The sequence below is a fragment of the Pseudopodoces humilis genome, chromosome 2, assembly GCF_049639895.1.
Source record: "Pseudopodoces humilis isolate 2021_Gansu_Grassland_sample_001 chromosome 2, ASM4963989v1, whole genome shotgun sequence".
NCBI classification, from domain to species: Eukaryota; Metazoa; Chordata; class Aves; order Passeriformes; family Paridae; genus Pseudopodoces; species Pseudopodoces humilis.
Window position 1 is genome coordinate 29,554,056 of NC_142201.1, and position 24,227 is coordinate 29,578,282.

Below are 24,227 nucleotides of genomic sequence, written 5' to 3' on the forward strand. Positions count from 1 at the left end.
GTTATTGATGCTGTTCCATGTGAGCTTCTTACAGCTCCTAGACCAGAAAGTGGTTGAAATGCTGTTTGGTTGTGTTATACTCAAATTAATTAGCTGTCGTTTGTCATCCAAGTGAGATGGCAATTAGGACTTTGTAGGTCTCCATTATTTCCATTAATCACTTGGGTGATGGACTGGAGAATGCCACATTTAAAATAGCATGTGGTGCCAAGGGCTGGCAAACCTTTTGGAGATGGAGATCAGTTCCTTTGTGTTAGGTTAATGGTGAAGAAACAAAAATAAAACAGGTTGAAAAAGTTACACGTGCAAAGCGAAAAAGAAGTATTGCAGAAAACTTCCTAGATACTCTAGGGATAAAACAAACATGGTAAAGCTGTTCCTCACTCTCTGCCATTCCTCTCCTTAGGAGATTGTGTCTCTGCAGGATGCACAGGAAAACTGAGTATAAAGCTGCCCTGAATTGCTATTTGTAAGCACCATAAATCAATTTGGAGTTACTTCAGTATGCCAGCTTGCATATGCAAATCATGGCACTTTTTCATGGATAGTTTGGTTTTGCCCACTGAGGGGAATGGGTCACAAGAAACTCCAGGAACTCCAGGTGTCCTCCAGACTGGAAAGTCCTTTTTGGGGTCAGCAATTGCTGCCGTTCTTCAGAATGAATTTGTCTGTATTGAAATCAAGTGCTGATTTACAGTGGGATACTGCTGCAAGCGTTCTTGGATACAGTGGTTACGTATGCAAGGTACAGGAGGTGATTTTCCATTCTGCTGGTGGCTGAGACTTCAGAAGCAGTGAGCATCAGGTCCAGCTGATAGTGTCATGTCACTGGAGAGATTCCAGTGTAAGTTCAAGAACAGTGCACTGTTTGAAAAACATGACCCATAAGGAAGAGATGACTTGGGTTTCTTCAGAAAAAGAGAGATCATTAAAGGGTAGGAAACCATGATGTTACTTTTTCATTGTGTTGAACATTAATATCAGAAGTGCCTGTGGCCAATTATTCTGCATGTTCCAGGGAGTAAGATTAATTTCCAACAAGAAAGTTTAAGACTGTGGTAGTTGACTTGTTTGTTTGGGATAGGGTTGTTTGTTTGGGCTTTTGTTTGGTTTTGTTTTGTTTTGTTGTTTTGTTTTTTGCTTGGTTGGTTTTGTTGTTTTTGTTTGTTTTGTTGGTTTATTGTTTTGTTTTTTGGTGTTTGGTTGGTTTTTTTTTGTTGGTTTTTTTTTGTCTGTAAGAATATTTAATGAAAATAGTGGAAGAGGCTACCTGGGGAAGCTGTTGCATCTTGATTGTGGCAGGTTTTGGAGAACAGGTTAGACGAACACCAAATACAGCATAGGTGTATTTATCCAACTTCAGAGCAGGGCTGGAACAGTTACTTTTTAAGATGCCCTCAGGTCTTTCCACTTCAGTTCTGTGGTTATATACATATATATGAGGCAATACCAGAAACACAGAGAATTCTATATGCTTCTGATCTTCTAATCTGGTTTGCCTTTTGCATTCTGAACACCTGTAAATCACAGCATAAAACTGGGGGAAGAATCATTATGGTTACATTCTGTATTTTAATTTCATGGCTTTAAATGTGAAACAACTTGTAGGCTACAGAAGTGAAAACTGGCATTAATCCTCTTTTCCCCCCTTTTCCTTTGCAGGTCGCTTGGTTGGTGCCCTGGATGCCGTGTTAGACTCTAATGCACGTGTTGCTCCATTTAGAATTTTACTCCAAGTTCCAGGCTCACAGGTTTACTCTGCCATTGCATGTGGTGAGTTATTGAATGGATCAGAAGTTTACTGGGCCATAGCTATTGGTGAGTCACAGACAGAAAACCCCAAAACGATTCTGAGCATGGTCAGTGTCTGCATGTCCAAGAAGCTCAAGGTAACCGCAGCTAGTTGTGTGCCTGTGGAAAGCTTATTTAACAACCAAATTAACCTCCAGTTAAAATCACTGAAAAAGTGTTACCTAGGAACATTAAGTTTCAGTGGAAAATTTGTTTAGATGAGGGGTGTTTGCTGCATTAATTTTTTCTGTTGCAAAGTACTGCGGTTCTGTTCCTATGCATATCTTTTCCTAAAGTAGTAATAGTCCCTTACAGCAAGAAGCTACCTAGTCTAGGCTTTCACCAGCCTGGTCTTTCACTTGCTTACACACTTTGCTGTAATGAAACATAACTGGAATATTTTGAAGATTTAGGAGGTAAAGTTGTCAGGGAGGGATGGAATGTCAAATTGCTGATCTGTTATGCCCTAATCCCTTTTGCAATGTTTCTGCAATTTATCAAGTCAAGCTCATCTTCAGGAACATGATATTGACATGAATTGCATCAACCTTGCCATGACCTAGTAGAAACCATCTGAAGTTCCATTCATCCCGCTGTTGATTGGGGAGTGTGCAGGGTTTTTCTTATGCCTTCTGCTCCCATCTAAAAAATCCTAGCATTGAAATTTACAGCAGTTTTTCTTTGGGAATGGTTCAAAGCTGTGACTGGGGAGCATTAGGAAGAATCTCTTTAATGAGAGAGTGACCAAATCCTGGAACAGGATGCCTTCTGAGAGGTGGTTGATGTCCCAGCAAACCTGCCAGTGTTTAGGAGGCATTTAGACAATCTCCTTAATAACTTCAGCTTTTGGTCAGTCCTGAAGTGGTCAGGCAGTTGGACTAGATGATTCCCAGGATTTAAAGAAAAACGAGGAGAGCTTCTTGAAATGCATCAATAACAAAAGGAAAACAAAGGATAACACAGGCCTGTTACTAAATGAACAGATTGCCCAGAGAGGCTGTGGAATCTCCCTTACTGGGGACTTTCAAGAACCATCTGGACACAATCCTGTGCAATGTGTTCTGGAATAACCTTGCTTGACCAGGGAGGTTGAACCTGATGACCCATTGTGGTCCCTTCCAAACTTTCCTATTCTGTGATAGTAGTAGATCCCTTCTAACTGAAAATATGCTATGCTATTCTATTCTTTCTTATACAGATCAGGCCATGAAATAATTAGGTAATGTAAATGTTGACATGTCATTGATAGTGTTTGACACAGTAGTCCTTTAAATGGAAGAGTCATTTATATATTCACCCTAACCCTTTCCTCTGTACATGCTCATCCAGCAATTTTTCCTTGGTTCAGCAGAGATCCCTCTGCATGTTTCCCATTAATACTGGGAATTTTTCCCTGGTCCAGATGCGTGTGTGAAGAAGCTTGGGTAAAGTCTATTTGGGCTATTTTTGTTTTGGCTAGGTTTTCTTTGTTTTGCACTTGCTCTGTGCTTTCTATCCCTCCTCCCCTCCTTTTTATATTTAAGTAATGCCATCTCATGGAGAAATTTAAGAGCTTCATGCTGTTAGAGTCCTGTGATGAAGCCAGCTTTTGCTGGAAAAGTGTTGCTTTTGTGGCTTCCTGATTATTTGAACATATGCAGTAGTACTTTTTGAGGCTGATCCTTGCCCCACCCACATTCTTACTGTGGGTTACACAGAATTTGGTTTGATTTTTTGATTTTGTTTTATTTTGGGTTTTTTTTTTTTGAAGGAACTACAAGTGACAAACTTGCTGGGTTGGAATGGCTAAGGATTTTGCTGAGACAAACTTACATGATTAATGTTTTCTAAAATTCTCTTTGGCTCTTCTGAATGGATGCTCATCCCTGACAAAATGAGATTTATACTATCAGAGCGGAAAGCAGAGGGGTCTGTTTTGTGTGCTGCATGGGTAGAGCATTCAGTGAGCTGCACAGAACTAAAGAACCATGGCAACAGAAGCTGTTTGTGAATAATATCACTACTGTGAAACCCTGACATGAGTGTCCAGGAGGGAGCTGGCAATAGGATGCAGAGGAGTATCACCCTGACCCCTTCTCGGGAAGCTAGAGAAGGACATTCCCCACACAGAAGTGGCTGACACTGCTCACCCAGCTCTACCCTGTGTGAGTGAGGCATTTCATGCATACAGACATGGTGTTAGGTGTCTCCTACGAGCTTTGGAAGGAGCACTGAGTCAAATTAAAGTTCCTGCTGCAGTATAGCGAGGGCAAGGTGCAGCCTCAGGGACTCCTTTCAGTCCTCCAGTGTAACTTAATTGTGGATAGCCGTCATGTCATTAGGCAGTTAATTAAAATGATATTTTGCATTGTATGTTGGCAGTTCTCTGCTCCTGGAGCTGTAGGCTTAAATGATAATATATACACAAGGGTCAGGTCTGTTGCAGACGTTTGCAAATCTCAGAGGGGTGCTAGGAAATCTGATCCCTGCATGGCTGTTCTGGCAGAGATGTTTTAATCCAGATGGTTAACCATGTTATACCAGTACAGGGAAAAAAAAAAACAGAAAAAGGCTAACCTCACCCCTTGTGTAGAGCCACTTGAAATCTTTTCGTTCAGAAGGCTCATGGGCAAAACAGAAACTCAAGTTTCAGTCAAGCAAAATAGGTTTTAGGCGAGGGAGAGCAAAGGATTTGCTGAAAGGTGGGTTTAAAGAAAAGATTCTGAGGAATGAGGCTGTGGTTAGACAAAACACTTGGCATGAGCAAATGAAAAAGATGGGTAAAAGGTGGAATAAAATGCTGTGCAGAACATCAGTACAGGAAGAGGAATAAGGAGTGGAAATAAGAGTTTGGCAATGCTTGGGTCAAATCACAGAACAACTTTAAAATAAGAAATAGAAATAAAGAAGGGACTCAAAAAGTTGAGTTTGCTTGACCAACTGAAAGGGCCAAAATGGTCTTTTGGTATTTGAAAAGAAACTCTGAAGGGAGGCAGGAGAGATTGCAGGATCCCCTGTGGGATATAGCTGCTGCCTAGGCTCAGAGCAGTCCCAGTAGTGTGGATGCTACTATGAAAGGCATCTTGCTCACTGCTTACTTCACAAAAGGCAGCCCAACAGCTTGACCATATGCTTGGTATCTTTTAGGTTGCTTAGAAATAAAAATTCATCTCAGTATTTGCTTCGTGCAGCCATTTTGGTACAAAATTACTTTATTTCTAATATTCTTAAACATTTATATAGTTTGTTTTCTTTACCTAAAGTGCTTTTAAGTGTATCTAATTTTATGATTTTTTTAAATTTAAATTTATCCTTAATTAGTGATATTTAAGAAGTTCCATTACAAGACCTTCCTGTCAGGGAAGTTAAAGGTTGGAAGGTTTCCCTGACAGCTGGCATTCTGCATGGAAAACAGAGCAGAGGGAAGTGGAAAATCCTCACCTAAATTTATCATTTTTTGTTGTTGTGAGGCAACATGATGCATCGCTAATGTACACACAAAACAAATCTTGAGATAATGGGTCTTTTATTTAAGATTTATTTTATTATTATATTCATGTCTGATTTGTTTGTCTCTTTCATGCAGCTGTTTCTCTTCTTTCTATCACAAGCAAGGCACTAGGAGAAGCAACTTTTACTGCCTTTACTTTTTTACCTATCATGTCTAATTACTGACCAGTAAGATCTGGAGGCGTCAGATTTTCCCTTGATGGCCCTGTATAGTGTCCATCTTGCTATGACTTTTCTGTCATCGTGTCACCAGAGACAATTCAGTTTCAAGCAGAAAGAGCCAAAGCAAATTGGTAATGAGTGAAATGTTATTTCTGGAGTTAGTGTCAACACATTACATTTAAGGAACCAGCAAACCCCTCTAATCTTTAGAGAAAAAAGCTTTAAAGATTTGAAAAGCTGTATTAGTCAAATATTTCTGTTTGCTTTTTTTCTTCCCCAAACTTAGAAATGTACTCTTGTAGAATCTTTAGGTGTTGCTGAACCAAACTCTATTTTAGGTACTTTATTTATTATAGAGGGCTTTGTATTCCTCTCAAAGAGTGTGCATGTGTTTGTGTGTGGGGTGTGTGTGCATGTGTGCATTGAGGGAGGGAGAGAGGAAGATCAGGGATTTTTGGGAACAGGGCATAAATCAAAGGCTTCCAGTGGCCACTTAGAGAACGTTGTGTCAGAATAAGCCACAGTCTAGCAGCTCAGGATGAAGTTTTGCTGTTTTTTCTGCTTTGATTTTTAATGCAGCATTTGCTGGCATGCTGGAGAGCATTTGAGAAGATAAAGCTATAAGCACTAAAACTAATTCTCTAAAACAGTGAGATTTTTGTTTTTCTGTAACTATGCTGCTATGAATGAGACTTTTTTTACCTGTTTGCTACTAAGAATTCTGAGGTTGAAAGTTCAATTTCTTGTAATGAATTTATGAAATAGTGCATTTTATTACTTTTTTCTCCCCTTCCTTTCAATTTTATTTTTTTTGGATTAGTTTCAATATACTGTTTGTTTTTTTTTTTCTTTTCTAGGTGCCACTGCAGAGGAAATAAACCAGCACTGGGAATGGCTGGAACAAAACTTGCTTCATACTTTGTCTGTGTTTGACAATAAAGAAGATATTGTTAGTTTTGTCAAAGGGAAAGTGAAGGTAAGGAAACTGTCTCACTTTCACCCTCCCTGCCCCATTACATATGGTTTATTAGAAGAACGTCATGAAGTTGTTGTCACTCATCCTTGGTTTTGACCATATAAATATTACTTGTTCTTCTATGTGGCTCTTGCACCTGATGTGGCCAGCACATGAAGCTGCTGATTTGCCACAGGGTTGAAGAAATGAGCTTCCTTTTGGAAGGTTAAAGAATTTTAAAATTGAGGGAATTTTGTGACCATAAATCAGATTAAAAATAACAATGGCTTCTGGGTAGTGACTTAGAAAGCCTGGTGTCCTGAGCTCTGCTTTTAGTGAAGTACTTACTCTGAGAGGAGCTTGGTGATGCTGATGGTAGTGTGGGTTCACTGGTGGCTTGCTGTTACAAGCTTTTCCTTGCTAGGAGTTTTAGTGGGATGCTCTTCGCCCCCTAGCCTCTTTCCCAGTTTGGAAATTTTGTAGGAACATAATGCTTTTGGTGAATTTCAACCTTGCTGCTGTGAGCTTTGTGGGCTCTGAACCTGGGGAAGGGGACAAAACCAAAATCATCACTGTACAAATCCTATTTTTTATCCTGCTTTCTTTAAAAAAAGACATATTGTCTTAAGGGCACTGAAATAACCAAATACAGTTATTCTCTCTTGATAACACAGTGACAGCCTGTTACCTAGCACATATTTGAAATGCTTCAGGTTTCAGTAGTTAATGTTAAATCCAGGCTTTGGACCCTCGTACCTTCTGTAAACTTTTAGTGTATTAGGACTGCTTGGTAATTGCAAACTCTGCCAGGTGCTGTAACATATGGCTTATTTGTCAGCATGGTGCAATGCATACTTAACTTCTTTGTTGTAATACCGCTATTAAAAATCTGAAATCTTAATTATATTTATGTAGATGTTCTTGAAACCGTATTTGTAACAGTTCCAAGCATGTCTCCAAGTTACTGACACATCTGACTGCTTTGCTTCTTCATAGGTAAATAGGACTGGTCAGTATCCACAACTGTTACACTACTTTTACCCTGTATATACAAAATAAGAGCAATCATAAACCATAGGCAAACTGCAGAGATATGGTTCTGCCAGACTCATTTAAACAACTGTATATAAGGAAAAGAAGGCCCCAAAAGTCTTGCTTTGTGAGCGTTCAAAATGTATGATAGATGCAAGCTCCAGAGAAATTTCTTCATTTGTGAAAATTGCAAATTGACTGGAGTTTCTTTGTAAGAAAGTGTTGCATTATTAAAATTTGAATGGGTAGCTTGTAGCAACTTGCCTGAGTGTGAGCACCATGGCTTTATCCTGACATGTGGTCTTGTTCCGGACTCAGGCACTGATTGCAGAGGAAACGAGCAGCAAGCTGGCTGAGCAGGAGGAAGACCCCGAGAAGTTCCGAGAAGCCCTGGTGAAATTTGAATCCAGGTTTAATTTTCCTGAAGCAGAGAAGTTGATCACCTATTATTCCTGTTGCTGTTGGAAAGGAAAAGTTCCTCGGCAAGGCTGGCTTTATTTGAGTATCAATCATCTCTGTTTTTATTCCTTCTTCCTGGGCAAAGAATGTAAGTGTAAATGCATATGAAATCTTATGCAGGGGAGAGATATAAATGTAACTACATTTAAAAGCAAGAATACCCAGAGTTCTTATGAAAAGCCTAGTTCACCTCTGAAGTTTAGTTTCTGAGTTTTTACCTGTTCAGATGAAAAATCCGGTTTAATTTAGTTTTCACTTCAGCCTTTGTGTTTTAATATGAATCCGGTAATAAAAATGACACTGCAAGAGCACACAAGACCTGTTACCTGGTTTTTCTTTTTGGCATGGTGAAACAACCTTAAGATGTAGCAGACCTCCTACAAGTTCTAAAATAGAGTCTTTAAGTGCTGAAAACAATGAGTAAGGCTGGGTCCCTCCCATAGGCAGGGAGGCAGAGTCACCACATGGCTGCAGGGTGGTAGGGGAAGGGCTGGTGGAGCCAGGGAAGCCTGAGTCAAGCTGCCTGCCTGAAGATAGCCCAGGAAGCATAAAACGAATGTGCCCTGGAGAACCGGGTGAGAATTGAGAGCTTTTCAGGAAAAACAGCACCGAGTTAGGGATTTGTTTGTGTTTCTGAGTACCAGTGCAGTAAGGTCACAATAAGCATGTCCTGGGGCTTTTTGGACTTTCAGATGGTTTAGCAAGTTCTAAGGATTTGGTTGTGGTGTTCCCTCTATATAATTAATTGTGTGAATGAAAAGCCTGTCAGAATAGATATTAGAAGGTAAAAATGAAAGTAACAGACATAAGATGGTAAAAATTAATGCAGCCATTTAAAATCTATAGAATTTCTCTGTTTAATAAAATTGTGCATGAACCTCTAGCCTTTTAAGGCCTGTTTAACCTGCTGGAACTATACTGCTGTAAATATAGAAGTTTTTGTCACTTATATCAATTAGGAAAGCTTTGCCATATTCCATCTGGATTTAATATTGAGATGTAACTGCAGGTTTAAAAATGAAGCGCATCTTAAGAAAAACAGTAACTTGTAGTTTCTAAGACTGAAAACATACAAAGACATGCTTAGAGCTGGACGTCCTTTCTTCCCTTATATTATTTCAAGCCAATTATTTTGTGATATCAGCAAAAGATGGAAGGGTTATATTTGAAATGCAGCTAAGTTCATTATTCCCTATCAAAATAAAAGTTGAGTTTTGCTGGGAAGAGTAGAATGGAATTTCTTGATATATACTAGATATGCGAGTTCTTGTTTAGTATTCTTCTTGTTCTCTGGCTGGTATTAAATAATATCCTTTGTCAATAATTTCTTCTTATTATCATTGCAGGTTTTCTCTCATTAAATCTGAGATAACCTCTCTGCCAAAGCATGCAATGCAAAAATGATACTTATTAATGATAGATAATGATGGAAGGAGGAGGGAGAGCAAAAAACCCTTTATATGGTTCCAAAAATTTTGTTTATGCAATATCATAGATTGTTCAATGATAATGGAAATACTATATCATGCTGTATTGTTTAAGAAGAATTTTTTTCTCATATCTTTAATAATATTCATTATGAAAATCAACAAAAAAAACCAAACCAAGTAAACAATTACATATTTGCAACTTTTTATTTTGACCATGGAAAATACACTGTTCATTCACCAGTGTAGTCAGATGCATTGGCTTTGTGTTCCCATACATTTGCATGGAAATGTGAGAAATCCCTCTGAATTTTCTTTTGGTTAAACAAACTTCCCTAGCTCAGTGGGAAGCAGCATATATGCTGAAATGATTCTCACTTCCTTGATTGTGATAAAGCAGATTACTTCTGTTTCTAAACTAGTGTTTTGTCATGTTTATGAAATATTTTTGTTACAGGGAATAATCCAGATTTAATACAGTTCTGGTAGTTACTATTTGAGAAGCTGATGCTGATTGCATGCAGAACAAGTGATTCATTGCCTTTGTTTTTTTCAGGTAGCAATCACAAATGAAATCTGGTTAAATCTGGTATTGAAAATATTGCTAAAAGTCACATTTATTGCGTTCTTCAATACTACACAGAGAAAAAAAACCAATATATGAATTGTGATAAAATTAGTTCTCAATTGTGTTTTACCTTTATAAAAATCCCCCCAAATCATAGACTGAAATCTCTTTATAGGCAAAGTGTAAAGTCTTCTACTTCTGGCAAGGTTTTTCCCTTCTTCTTGTTTCATTTTGTGTTGAAGTGACCTGGAATGCAATTTTAGAACCTGTTTACAACTTCTCATAAAATTAGTTTACGGCTTATGTGAATATAAACTCCATGGAAATCTTTTTCCAGGACAAGTCCCCTTTTATCTAAGCCTCTAAGTATTTGTAGGATTTCAGAGGTTTAGATCATCAGATATCTTGAAAGGGTGTGCCAAGCTTTCTTCACCATTTTTTATTAAATTTGTGTTTTTCTGAAACTTTGAACACTTCATACCTTTTATCAGTGGCTTGGGTCCTGTACAGGCTGTTGTGCTTTTTCTGTAACCAACACTGTAGAGCCTGTGTGGATCTGACCTGCCTGAACAGCAGTGCTGTTGCTACGGCATTATTTAATCTTTCCTCCCTTGGCTGGGCTGGTACAGTTGATTTTATGACCGTTTGCAACAGTCTGTGCATGTTGATGCAGCTGTGCTTTATTTAAGTAAGAAAAAATGTAATCTGCAAATAATCTTGACAGCTGTGGTTCATGTAGCACAGAAAACTTGCTGAGGGTAGCTCCTTAGGTAATTAATGATCTTGGATAAGTGTCGTATATATATGACAATGTTTGTTATTACTGCCTTTTTTATTGCTTTATTGGCATCAGGAGACCAGCTAGGGATGTTAGGGGGTGTAGTCTTGATGTTATTGGCACAGAGAAGTCTGAGAAGCTTCCAACAGTTAAGAAGAAATTGAATCTATTTTAAAGTCCTTTCCAGCCTAATTTCTACCCAGAGATTCATGTGAGAGGCAAGTAACATCCTGCAGTAGTTATCTAAAGTAAGCTGATTCTGTTTGCCACTTGTATTTATATGGTTCAACAGCTTTAATATAGAGAACAGTCTTGTACACTTCTTGTTCTCTATATACAAATCTGACTATGGTTAATGTTTAGGGCAAGATGTGCCTATGCGTCTTTCAGTAAAAAGTAACCAAAATGGGAAGATCCTAATGCCTAGGCAGCTTTTTTAATGTCTTGTTTATAGTAGTAATTGCACTATATAGCAGTCTCCAAAAAAGCATTCTTTTGAATGGGAGTTAGCTTTACTTTAAAAGCTAAAGTAGCTGTGCATGTACTTGGTTTTCCACCTGCCTATAGTTTTTTTTCTAGGAGATTACAAAGCCTTTCCCTCTTACCTTTGTATTCTGGAGATGAACTGTTTCTTCTGGTGGCGAGGAAGCAGGCTGCAGAAATGACTTGTAAAGGAGTTAGGAGCACAGCATATGACAGATGTTCTGCAGAAGGACCACACCCCAGTCTAGCATTTCTTGTGAAGATAGTTAAAACTTTGAGGGAGAGATTCTGAAAAAGGCATGTCTTTTGGAGTGGGTGGGATTGAATACAGAGTCAAAACAGACATTTCAGCATGTGCTTGGTCTTGCCCATAAAAATTTCTCTCTCTCCTCTTTGGTTTGCATTTCATTCTGAATTCGATTGTTTCCCAAATCCGAAAGATGTAAGCAAAGTTTCCAACCCACTTTTGCTCTTCTCTTGGATTGCAGTGAAACTTATCATTCCTTGGGTTGAGGTCCAGAAGCTGGAAAGAACCTCCAATGTCTTCATGACCGACACAGTCCGTGTCACTACAGCGAATAAAGAGCGCGACTTCTCCACGTTCCTCAATATTGCTGAGGCTTTCAGAATCATGGAGCAACTGGCAGATGTGACGCTCCGAAGGCTACTGGATAATGAAATCTTTGAACTGGATCCAGGCCTGCAGGATCCTACTCAGATTACCAAGAGGTAAAAAGCTAATCTATTGTATGAGCAGAGGTTCAACAGTGGGCTTCATAGGTTGGTGTTAACTGCGTGAGATTTCAAAGCTTTGTTTGACTGGATGCAAAAGAGACTTCATAATGTGTTATGGTGTACCCAAAAGGTGTATTTTAATTTGTATGTAAGATACATTTTTCAGCTTTGTATTCTTCCCTTAAACAACACCAAGTTTCAAAAGTACTGTTCCCATAGAAGGGAAGATTGCAGCAAGGATTTCCATCGTCCCTGAAGAGCAGCATTATTTAGCTTAAAATTTTGGTAAGGTGTAGGCTTTCCTAGTGCCTTCAGTTCTCTAGAATTACTGCTTTTGATCACACCTGAAACATGGAATTCCCACAAGTTTGATTACCATAGCCAATTTAGCAAGCAGTTATAGGACTTAGAAAATACACAGTTGTGGTATTGCTATTGTCAGCTCTACCCCTTGCATCCCTGAAATGCATCTCTGCATTCCTCTCCCACTACAGAAATGCATTTGGCTCTCAGGGGAAGATTGATGGCTATTTCTCTGCTGGTAGCTCAACACACAACTCTGTGGTTTATTTGCGGCTTCAAGAAAGGGGGAGGGAAGCTGCCCTGAGGAATTTTAGGTGGGCAGGATGGAATAGCCCAAACTGGAATTTGCCTGGGGCATCAAGGTTAAGGTGCTGATTTAAAATACTTCTTTTCTGAATGGGATGTGAGTGGAGTGGTAATCTCCTCTTGAATCATGCCCTTTCCTGCTCTTCCTTCCTCTCCCTTTGCCAGGTGTGTGAAGGGAATCACCCAGGTTTTGCTTCCTGACTAAAACATAAGGAGTGCATGGTATCATTTTGCAAAAAAAGAGAGACCAGTAGCCATTTTATTGTTTCTGAGGGACATTTTTACAGTGGTGGTGGGCCTGTATCTCAGCTAAACACCTGCAAAGTTTCATAATGGAGTTTAAAACAATAAAATGGACTTCCTCTGCAATTTCATATGTACACACGGTAAGGAAAATCACTGACACCAGGATTTTGTCTGTGATGTTATTGAAGAATTCACTTGAGTGGTGAGCAACCAGAAACATTTTTGCAGGCTTTTTTTTTTTTAATAGCCAGGGTTTCTTGGAATACAAGAACTACCACTGTTTTTACGCTGTGTATGTAGCATGGTTTTTTTAACATTGCAGGCTTTTGGCTCAAGGAATGTTGGGATATGTACTTTATCTAATGTAGAATATGTCTGTGATAGGTTGTATCTCAGCCCCTTTCCATGCTTTACCATTGTTCCCTCCTCTTGCTTTTGGGCTGAAAAGTTAGATGCAAGAAGAGAAATCCAGAGGAGATGTAACAGAAAGCTAGGGGGAAATATTTTTCAGCATCTACAAATTTTTGTCATTGTCACTTCTCAAAATAGTCTTTGAATCAGGGGTACTAACTGAACGGAAAGAAAGTAAAATTACAGTTGTAAAGAAAAGTATAAGCTTAGTAATATGCTATAAAAGGGGCTCTCAGGGAATCAACTTGTCAGCACCTTGTGGCATTTTTGAAAAGTAGTGTGTCTATTAGCAGTCAAGCAAGAGAAACCATCCCACACACTTATTCAAACAGGTTCTCTCTCTCCTTCCCTCCAACTAAAGAAGAAAAAAGAAAGTCAGAGGAACAGAGGGAGGAGGAAGGACAAAAATATATTTACTGCAGATTTCCTGGTCAAGATGTTCTCTAACCTGTTCTGTGACTTGGGATGGCAGAAAGGGAAACATGGAAGATACCAAAATCCCATTTCCTCTGCATGAATTAGGTAGTGGATGGATAAGTTGCTGTTTCTGGTGCCCTTTGTCCCACTTCAGCAACCACTTTGATGTAAGGTGATTAAGCAAGACTGTAGTTTGAATAGTGGATAAACTGGTTTTTAGTGTTAACATGTTTTGGGGGGGTTGTTGTACTCTTTTTGGTGTATGAAGTTTTGGTTGCTGCTTTTTTTCTTGAAGCCACTGTAGTACTATAAGAACAATTATATTCCTCTCAACACATTCCCTCTAATAATTGTCATTGTTAATTCTTATACGTGATTTGGAAGCAAATAATAATCTGTGAAAATGAAAGCAGACACACACATCATTGGAACTATTCCAGCTCTGACAAATTAATGAAGTTGCTGTAGAAGGCTTTTGTATGTTAGGCTTTCTTTTGTGAAAGGCTTGTTTCAATTTATTTTTAAAAAAATACATTTTCAGTGCTATCACGATCTGTATATTCTACAGTCTGAAAACCATAAACCTTTGCCATTCCTGAGACTCTTGCTGAGCAGTGGAGGGATGGGACTCAGAGTGGCCATGGGATTAGGCCCACAGCCTGTGACACAAATTATATCATGGCCAGAGTCAAACAAGTCAGTATGCAATTTTTTGCACTGTTTAATGAAATAATAAGGCACAGAAAAATGGATTACAAAGGGATTAGTGGCAATTGAGGTAACCACCATAAAAAGCAAAGTAGATCTGATGTGTTTGGTACCTACAAATGCCATTTCTTGCAGACATATATATGTGCCATACAATTTTACTGGAACACATATGGTAACTATTTCTAATTTTAAAAAAGAAGGCTGCAATAGTCTCTGGTATAGGTTTCTTTTACTTCTAATTTCCGTCTCTTTCAGGATGCAAAGATACCCATTGCATTTTTCAAATGTAGTGAGAAATTCTCCACAGCAGAACCCACAATTTAAAAGCTTTAGTGCTGGTGTCTGTAAGGTTTCAACAGTGTGATATGATTTCCCAGGCTCAAACCACATCAGTTTCTTTTCTTCATGTTTAACTGTGAATTACCAATGAGAATGACTTGGCTTCATATGAAGGCAAAGGTTGTTAACACTGATCTAAGCTCAGTGGAAACTTTGAAATATCCTGAGTAGTTTCATTTTTTGTCACTTCAATCTCCATAACCTTCAGAGAGGGAATCTGAGAATGCTTTAAACCTTGAGCAACAAGGACAATGTGACTAGAAAGAACCTCCTTTTATTGCATCTCTGTAGCAAAAGGTAGGGTTTGGGTTATCTCTTTGTGATTGCCTAATGTGTTTTTAAGGATTTGCAGTAATGGGCATATCAGGATCCATACCAGTACTTCACTGTTCTGTCACTTAGAAGTCTGAGGTCAAACTTGAATCTTCCACACTTTGGCAGTCTGTGGCTTCTTGTTCTACCCAGTAATACTGAAGAGATCAGAAGAGCTCATTTTCTTTAGAGCAATCATTTGTGTATTTGGAGGTTGATGTGCATCTTCTTTTTTTTTTCTTTAATCTGCACTGCCCTACTTCCACCAGGGTTTTTTTATCAGTGTGGATTTTGGCCATTCTGGTCACTCTTTGGGCATTCATCACTGATGTCATGTGGGGCCAGGCACATGGTGGAGGGACATAGGATTGCCCCAGAAACCTTGCCAGTTCTGGGACTGCCATGCTGCATCTTGGTGGCCAGGCACTTCTGCAGCCCAGCCAGTGTTCCTCTTCCTCCTGTGAGCACAATGCTGTTGGCTCTTATTCAGCTTGTGATCCTGTGTAACCCCAAGGGATGGCTCCTGGTGGAGTTAATCTCCATGCTGCATTTGTGTAGCTTATGATGTACAGCTGAAAATATTTGTATTTTTTTTTTCCCACAACATCCCTTAAATTTGTGAATATTAATCTGAACCTGATCCTGTTGTTATGTTCATTAGCCTCCACCAGCCTTGCATTGAGTGCAGGTTTAGTAAGAAGCTCTTGATCCATTGTACAGGTTGCTGATGAAGACATTGAACAGAAGCTAATCTAGGACAGATTCCCAAGGGGGTCCTCTTGATACAAGCTTCTAATTTATTAGAAAGCCCCGAAGGGCTGTGTTTTGAGGTACTTTTTTGCAACTGTCTTGGTACAACAGTTTGTCACTTCTAGTTTTATTAGTTCCATGAGAGGATATATCAAGACTTTTATAAATTTTGGCTAAAACATTCATTGCAGCTCCTTCATCTACAAGTCTAGTCTTCCTGCTGTGTGAGGGAATAATGTTCAGTTTACATGTGTCCTGACAAGTCCATGCTGGCTCTTCTCAGATAACATCTCCTGGCTTGCTTAGAAGAAGCCTTTCTTCCCATATGAATATATCAGTTCTTCTAATAAACAAGACATATATTGTTGGATGTGTTATTTCCAAAGTATCTGACTTTCTGAAGTCTCAATAGCAAGAAGTATCTAGTAATCTTTTCTCTTAAAACAAGAGGTCTGCAACTCTGTTTAGATTTTAGATAGGCAACAAGTGACTCAGCAGAGCTAAAATCTTGCCAAGTTGGCTTCTGCTGGATATAAACCACAGAAAAAACATTTGACAGTGAGGACAGCATTTTGAGCACCCTGATCCTTTTAGGCATTTTATTCATCTTGTGTGTGTTGTTTCCTTTAATTTAAAACTCTTGGAAGGTAATGTGGGGGTCATGCACAAGGCGTTATTGCAGTTCAGGCTTGTCATTCGCTTTGAAGTGCTGGAGTTGGAGGCAGTCCATGATCCCATAACATACAAGTTGGGAGCTGCACTCAGAAGGAATTGCTGAGTTTTTCGAAAAGCAGGGAACAAGGCAGTTGCATCTTGCTGCCTTTTATTCTTCTAATGCTTGTGTAAATATTCAATAAGCATTATTTTTACATAATGATAGCTTTCCTTTTTTTAGTGAAGTACCACTCAGTATGCTGCATTTGCTTAAAAACCAAACTGACTTGGAAATTGTTAAGCAAGAGTAAAAATTTTCACACAGGTAGGGGTGCAAATCGCAAGAAATATTACATTTTTGTTTAGTGTTGGAGGACTTGTAAAACTCTAAATGGAAGCTGTAGGACTTGGTGACGTGGGCCATCTTTGTTGTATCATATTTAAACAATTGCCTGTCTTGTTTTAGGAGCTAAATTTGTTTGTGGTTTTTTTTTTGAGTTGTAGGGTTGGGGATTTTTTTAACCAAGTCTAATTTTGTTTGGCTGTGTTTATGAAGGGAAGCCTTTAAACCCTACAATTTACTTGCTTAACAGGAAATATATTTGTGGTGTTCAACTTTGGAATAAAACCTTTTGTTTGAGCCCACAGTGGTAGGTGCTGACAGCATCTTATCCCTCTGCTACCATTTTTCATCTTGGGGTCCTTCCTCTAAGCAGTCTGGCCCATTTCAGCACTTGTTTCTGGGGCAGTCCTGGCTGTGTTCTCTGTGGTGTCCCTGTGTGAGCCTTATGTGAGTCATGGGGGGACAGGCAGTTCCAGGGATGTTGGGGTTGGCAGCCTTCCATGGGTACAGGGTGAGTGGCAGTGGATACAGTGCTGGTGAACTTAGTTTCAGATGTGATTAATGTCATTCTTCTTCTGCTTAAAATCCTGTGGTTTGTTGTCTGAAAGGCCCTGCATGTGGAGTCCAAAGCCTCAAGAAATGCAGCAAAATCCTGAAAACTTAGAAGCTTCAGATTTTGGAGCATAGGAAATAGTGAGTTCTGAAATAACAGCCATGTGCCTCAATAGAGGTCCCACTCTTCTGTATAAAGCCTCTTTTCACATAGAGGTCGTGAAATCTTCACAACTGAGTAGATGCAGGGAGGCTCTTACCTTTCAGCACAATAGCAGGAGAGCACAGCTCTACCAGACCTGACTGCAGATGCTATCAGCAGCATTCATCTGTGCTGTGCAGAAATGGAAAATATTTTAGTGGTGAGTTAACTAGGAGGCATATCCTGATCCAGCTTTGTCACAATAGCAGATCGCTGCAGGCACTTATCAGAGTTGCTCTCGCTGTGGAATTTTAGTTCAGGAGCAACCTTTTTGTCTTTCTTCACAAAGAGGGTTTCTCTTTGTTCTCTGCAAAAAAACAGGAGACTATTTGTCTGCTTTCTTTGGATAATATTATTAAGGAAGATAATGTTTGAGAAGGAAACAGAAGCTGAATGCTTGTTGAGCGCATTCTGTCTTTTCTGGTGCTTGCAGATACAGATCCTCCCTTCTCAGGTCTCAGTTCTGAATTGTCTTCCTCCCTGTTTCACATGGCTATGTCTTTTTCTATGGATTAAACTAAATTAAAAAAACCTGAAACCCAAATAAACAATTAATTTACTTAATGAAGCAGTGGCTTTATTTGTCTCAGCTTATATTTTAACAGCAGGGCTGGGGTGCTGGGGTAGAGGGAAGGTGTCTGCAGAAGAGCAGGGTGAAGGAAGGAGTGGAGAGGGGATTTACAGCACCAAGGTACCACTCCCTGTTACACTTCGGCCCACACTTTAAATTCTTTCAGTGGCACAAAATCAAGGTTTTTTTTTTTTTTTTTTTTGTTTTTTTCTTTTCTCTAAGGTGAATCATACTGGGAAAAAATTACTTGTAACAAAATTACAGAATTTAAGCCCTACTGTCTCTGGAGCTGCTTTTGGTGAGCTAATAGCCATGGCCTGTTTATAATGTAATTGCATAGTTCTCTAAATTACTACAGGCTTCTTCATTAAGAAAGAGAAGAAAAATAAGTCCCAAAGCCAAGTCTGTATAACCATGGCTCAGTAATGAAAGTTTCATTTATTTAAACTTTTCTCTCCACATAAATGTGGATGAGTGGCTGGAAGGAGGCCAAGTTCAAACTGAGTGTTGCTGGTGCTGTTATTCTCAACTGAGTCTGTAAGTGACCTGAAACTGTTTTGCATTTTGAAGCTGTTCTGAGGTCTCTCTGAGGCTGATACCTCTGCAAGTTAAGGATTCCATCATGTAAATGCCACCATCATTAACACTTCTATTACTGACCTCTTTGGAAGTAGTCATTGAGAAAATATATTACTTTTGGGTGCAGGTGCAAGTCCCTGAGGTGATGTTGGTAATGCTACTGTGGAAGGAAACAAGAAACATCAAGCTAATCTCCATTGCTCAGTATGTGTTCATCAAATGAAAGATTTAGTTATCTCCTGGTCACTGAAATGTTTAACTCTTGGAGTCTGTAAAGTCATACAGCAGACACAGAAAAGGCATGGTTAAAAAAATAATTTAAAAAGACCCCAAACCAGTGAAACAGCTGATTCAAATTAATGTCCTTTCCCTTCCTAGTTACTATACCAGTTGTTTTTGACCTTATTGTTAAGCAAGCAGTTGATAATGTTTTTCTCTTAACATATTTCAAAATTGCTTATATAGTGCTCTGTTCACATAGGCACTGAAGATTGCTGTGCATGGTGTTTTTATTCTGTATTCCTTGCTCTTGGTGAGGCCAACAAGAAAAGTTAACCTTACACTGTATATCCTGGCTCTCAGGATCTTGTGATTCGTTCTTGCTGCTTTTTCTTAAGGGATCTTGAAGCCAGAGCACAGAATGAATTCTTTCGGGCCTTCTTCAGATTGCCCAGGAAGGAGAAGCTGCATGAAGTTGTGAACTGTTCTCTCTGGACGCCGTTCAGTCGCTGTCACACAGCAGGGAGGATGTATACTTCAGACAGATATATCTGTTTTGCCAGCAAAGAAAATGGTTGCTGCACTGTTATCATCCCACTTAGAGAGGTAGAGTTTTTTGTTTGTTTCACTTTGGGTTCTTATCTGCCTTTTTCTGCCCTAAGCCTTTGCTGCCTCTTGACTGATCTGCACAGCAGTGTTTGATGAAAAAGAATAGGATGTTTGCGTGTATCCTGCCTACAGAATTGTTTCACAGCTTGTTCTGGAACTCATTAGGGCCTGAGCTCCTAAAAATACAGGTGATTCAAAATGATCCTTGAAGTGAAATATGGACACTGCAGCAGGAGAGAACACTGTCAAAACAGTCTGCTTGGCCCAAGACTCAGACAGGGCTCCTCTCCCAGCTCCACAAACACGTACATCCAGCTTGATGTTAATGGAGACTGGCTTTGACCCATTCCAGCAATGCAAAAGCATCCTTGCCTGGGATCAACACAAGTATTGATCTCTCCCTCCACAGACAACCTTTAACAAACCTGTAGGTACTTTGGCAAGCTGTAGGCCAGAGAGAAGAAGGGGATGTTATGGATGCAGTGATGGGCTGACAAATTTCCATGGAATTAAGATACAAGTTTAAATGGAGAGAGGGCATAAGGGAAGATGGTGGGAGTAGAACAGGAGAAGGAAGCTGTCAGCTAACACCTGTCTAATCTGTTGTGAATACAAGGCTGTTATGATCTCTAATTAAGGCTTTCCTTTCATCCTGGACTAATAGTAGAGTAACAGCCAAATCATATTGTAACTGTAGCAACTTACCTTCCACTGTTGCAGAAACAGAAAACAATATGAGAACAGTGTTGTATACTTTAAAAAAATTAACAAAACAACTGTTTTTCCCCATCTTCAAAGGTGGGAAAGCAAATTTCCTCCTCCACACCCTGAATTTGATCAAGATGATCCTTTTATAATTTTTTTTTTTTAATCATGATTTAAATCAAAATTTAACCCTTTTTTATCTTTTACCTCAGTCTACTGTTTAGAAGTGGGATGCAAAGTAATTTAGGAAAAGAAAAAGCATCTGAGATACTTTTTGGTATCTGCTTTGAGCTTCTAGAAAGACCATGAACTTCAGGAAGTAGGATGTGTTTGATCAAGGAAAGCCAATATGAGTAACCACATTTAAAGAGTGCATATGAAATGCTGTGTTTTGGTACACGTAAAATATTTGAATATGTTTTTGTGGATGTGGTGCCTGATGTGTTTTCTGTAATGTCTCTGGAAAAGGTAATCAGTATAGAGAAGATGGAGGACACAAGCCTTCTCCCTAATCCCATCATTGTTAGCATAAGGAGTAAGACAGCCTTTCAGTTCATTGAGCTGAAGGACCGTGATACTTTGGTAGAGAACCTGCTCCAGAGGTTAAAAGAGGTGAACTCCAGCAACCCATTGCACTGCAACAACTTGAAAAATAACAATCAGGTACTGAAATTTTATTTTATTATTAATTCAATATGTTTATCCATTATTCCACTGTCCTGCCACCTTTGGGAGGCCCCCAAATTGATCTTGAGCCAGTGCTTACCTGATACCAGCTTTAAAGACCTGGATGGTGGGATAGAGGATACTCACAGCATAGTTGTGATTGACATGCTGGGGAGAGCAGGGACTATGGTCTGCAGCTGGGCTGCCCTTCACAGAAACCTCAGCAGTCTGGAGGAATGGGCTGACAGAGACCCCACAATGTTCAACAAAAGCAGATGTGAAACCTGGCAAAATAAGCCCATGTGACAGGAGAGGCTGGGGACTGGTTGGTTGGAGAACAGCTGTGTGGAAAAGGTGGAGGAGTCATGAACAAGTCGAGCCTGTAAGTCAGCAGTGTGCTCTTAGAATGCAGAGAGACAACCCCATACCAGGTTGTATTAGCAGGATTGTAACCAGCAGGCCATGGAATGTTACTATTCCCTTTTATTCAGCACTTAGGAGGCTGATCAGGAGTACTGTGTCCAGTTTTGACTCTGCTGCATTACACTTGGAAAGCATTGATAACTTGGAGTAAGTCTGGTGGTGGGCTGTAAGGTGGTCAGGGGCTGGAGCACATGCTTTCTAAGGAGAGGTGGAGGGAGCAGGGCTTCCTCAGCCTGTCTTCTGCCAAATAATGGGGGAGCTGGAAGATAAAGGCAAACTCTTCTTCGATATGCCAGTTGAAAGACAAGCAGCCACAGCCTCAAGATTGAGCAAGGAAAAATCCAAATAGATAAAAAGGGAGATTTCCTCTCATGGTTAGGTGGAACTGGACAAGGCCTCCCAGAGCAGCAGTGCACTCTGCTTTCTTAAAGCTGCTCAATTTTACTGGGCACAGGCCCCAGCAACCAGTGCTGAGGGCTCCTGCTTTGAACAGGAGGGATTGAAAACAATAGTCCTCTCCAACCTAAATTGTTCTGTGAATTTGTCTTTCAAATCATAACAGTAGAAGAGTGGTAGCTTGTCATCAAGGACACTTAGAATTTGCTAATAGCTTTTGTTTTAAAGTAACAACCCTTTTCCTGACATGCAAATGAATGACAATTTTTATAAAGTCTTGAGTAAGACCTTTCCTCCTGAAATGTTACAAAGGTTTTGATGCAAAAGGCAAAGAGTAACACAGCTCTGTGTCTTGAGGGCAGCTGAGGATGTAGTTCTAAGTCTTTGCAGTCATTACCACTTTGATTCTGCCTTGCAGAACAGCCTTGCCTTTCCATCCATCAGCACACTGGGGGATGATGAGCCTGCTTGTCTGGGAACAGAGGCTTCACAAGGGAAAGAGAGAAGTGAGTGTGAAAAGGAGAACAATTACTTGCTCAATGCAGAAGCACTAAGGTCAGACTTTCATCAGTCAGGAGTATCAGGCCTTGATTTTGGAAAGGTATGTAACATTTGGGGGAAGCTGTAGGAGTTTGAGGTTTTGTTTTTAAAAAAGCTGGGGTTACATTCAGACAGGCATTTTTAGTAAAATGCACTCTGTATTGGTCAGAAAAGTTAGAAATGGGATAAAAAACTTTTCTGTTTGCATGGATTTTTTTTTCTTCTCTCTCTTCCCATTTCATTCTGGTGAATATTTTTAATTTTTTATCCTTGTGTGGTGAATTAGATATGGAAAGTGGGGAAAGTCGAAGTCCCTAGAACAAGCTTCCCATTTCCATTGGCAATGGAATACCTTGTGGAATTTCTAATATGTGAAATGCTTTTGTTTACCAGTTCTCACATGTACATGATTTTTTTTTTGAAATATATCTTCTTGTTCCCAGTCTAGGGAGCAAATCAAAGAGAGCCTGTGGGATGACCATTTTGTAGAGTATGGCAGAACCGTGTGCATGTTTCGCACAGAAAAAATCAGAAAACTTGTTGCTATGGGAATTCCTGAATCCTTAAGAGGCAAACTCTGGCTACTTTTCTCAGGTGGGCATGCTTAGAAATGTTGGCTGTAGGCATCATCTGATTCTGGGCAAGGCAAAACATTTAGGCAAGAAATCTCTCAAGGGCAATTAAATGTCCTTTACATGGAGCCTGTGATACTACTTTAAGGAAGAGATGTGATCTGAACTAAACTAATATATGCAAGGAAGTACCCAGGTAGATCTGTAAAAGTTTTATCTCAGGATGATATCATATGATGTACAGAAGAATCAAAATAACATCTTTGTAGTCAATGTAATTTAAAATTAGCATCATGTTTTCATAAAACAATGTTCATCTTCAAGCAACAATTAGATTGTAGTGTAAATACTGAGTTAGCCCTAGACAAATCAGATTATTGCAAAATAATGACAATCTTAAAGTTGGCAGACCTGCTTCTGCTTCTTGTTGAATGTTGGCAGGGCTTACAGAAACTGGAGATGGAAAAAACAACTCATTTTATTGACAGATATGGCAGAGCCAAAGTGTGCCTACAATATGATCTCAAGTTTAGTCCTCAATCCAATATATGGCATATTCAGACATTTGTAAATGTGGAGCTTTTCCTCCTTGAAGGATGTGAACAGTGCTGACTACATTTCTCCCAGTAATATGTGTGGATGGTGAGACACTTGGAAGGGATTGCCCAGAGAAGCTGTGGATGCCCCATCCCTGGAAGTGTTCAAGGCCAGGCTGGATGAGGCTTTAAGCAACCTGGTCTTGTGAAAGGTGTCCCTGCCCACAGCAGGGGGGTTGGAATGAGATGGTCTTGAACCAATACTTTCAACCCAAATCAATACTTTCTGCTGGAGACATCTTTTGCTCAATCAAGGTGTTTTGAATGATGTTGTTTCGTGTAAGATTTGCTAATACTTAGTTTTCAAGACATGTATTCTGCTAGGACTTTGTATTTCAGGTCTGAATATTCACAGACCTTGGGGAAAACCATCTTGCCTATACCCTTTTGAGCAGTAATTCCCACAGCACTTAAGTTTAGCATCGTCCTTATCCTCTCCCATCTTCCCCTTTCTCCCTTCCTGCTGCCTTCAGACGCCGAGACGGATCTCGCCTCGCATCCTGGGTACTACATACATTTGGTGGAGGCATCCATGGGCAAGTGCTGTATGGCAACAGAGGAGATCGAGCGTGACCTGCACCGCTCGCTGCCCGAGCACCCGGCCTTCCAGAGTGAGACGGGGATAGCTGCCCTCAGGAGGGTGCTCACGGCGTATGCACACAGGAACCCCAAAATAGGATACTGCCAGGTGAGACATTCCCAGCGGAATAATGCTCCCTGCTTTTTCTTGCCCTTCTTCCCACTCTCTGTTGTGTTCATGAGAGTGTTTTTAATGGTGCTTTTGATAAATAATGCCCTATTAGTTGGAAAAGTACATAACTTCAGATATTAAATACCATTTTTCCTTGGAGGAAAAGTACATAGGCTCACCAAAAGGCTCATATCCTACCAATGATACTCCTTCAGCTTTTTGCAAACTGCATTTA

The 24,227-nt window shown here is 39.7% G+C and overlaps 1 protein-coding gene across 4 annotated transcripts in view; it reads left to right on the top strand.

Annotated features, from left to right (window-relative positions):
- Positions 1-24,227, top strand: part of TBC1D8 (TBC1 domain family member 8) — a 49,177-nt gene that overhangs the window by 12,358 nt on the left and 12,592 nt on the right. The window contains exons 1-10 of one of the 4 annotated variants that reach the window (XM_088051084.1): positions 419-935; positions 1,663-1,818; positions 6,300-6,418; positions 7,748-7,976; positions 11,633-11,873; positions 19,193-19,400; positions 20,577-20,771; positions 22,012-22,194; positions 22,577-22,727; positions 23,775-23,989. In XM_088051084.1, coding sequence (XP_087907210.1) covers positions 878-935; positions 1,663-1,818; positions 6,300-6,418; positions 7,748-7,976; positions 11,633-11,873; positions 19,193-19,400; positions 20,577-20,771; positions 22,012-22,194; positions 22,577-22,727; positions 23,775-23,989 — 1,755 coding nt within the window. In that variant the 5' untranslated portion in view covers positions 419-877. Of the gene's footprint in view, positions 1-418; positions 936-1,662; positions 1,819-6,299; positions 6,419-7,747; positions 7,977-11,632; positions 11,874-19,192; positions 19,401-20,576; positions 20,772-22,011; positions 22,195-22,576; positions 22,728-23,774; positions 23,990-24,227 lie in introns of those variants that run through there. The other 3 variants (XM_014249320.2, XM_088051083.1, XM_088051082.1) reach the window with 3 other exon arrangements.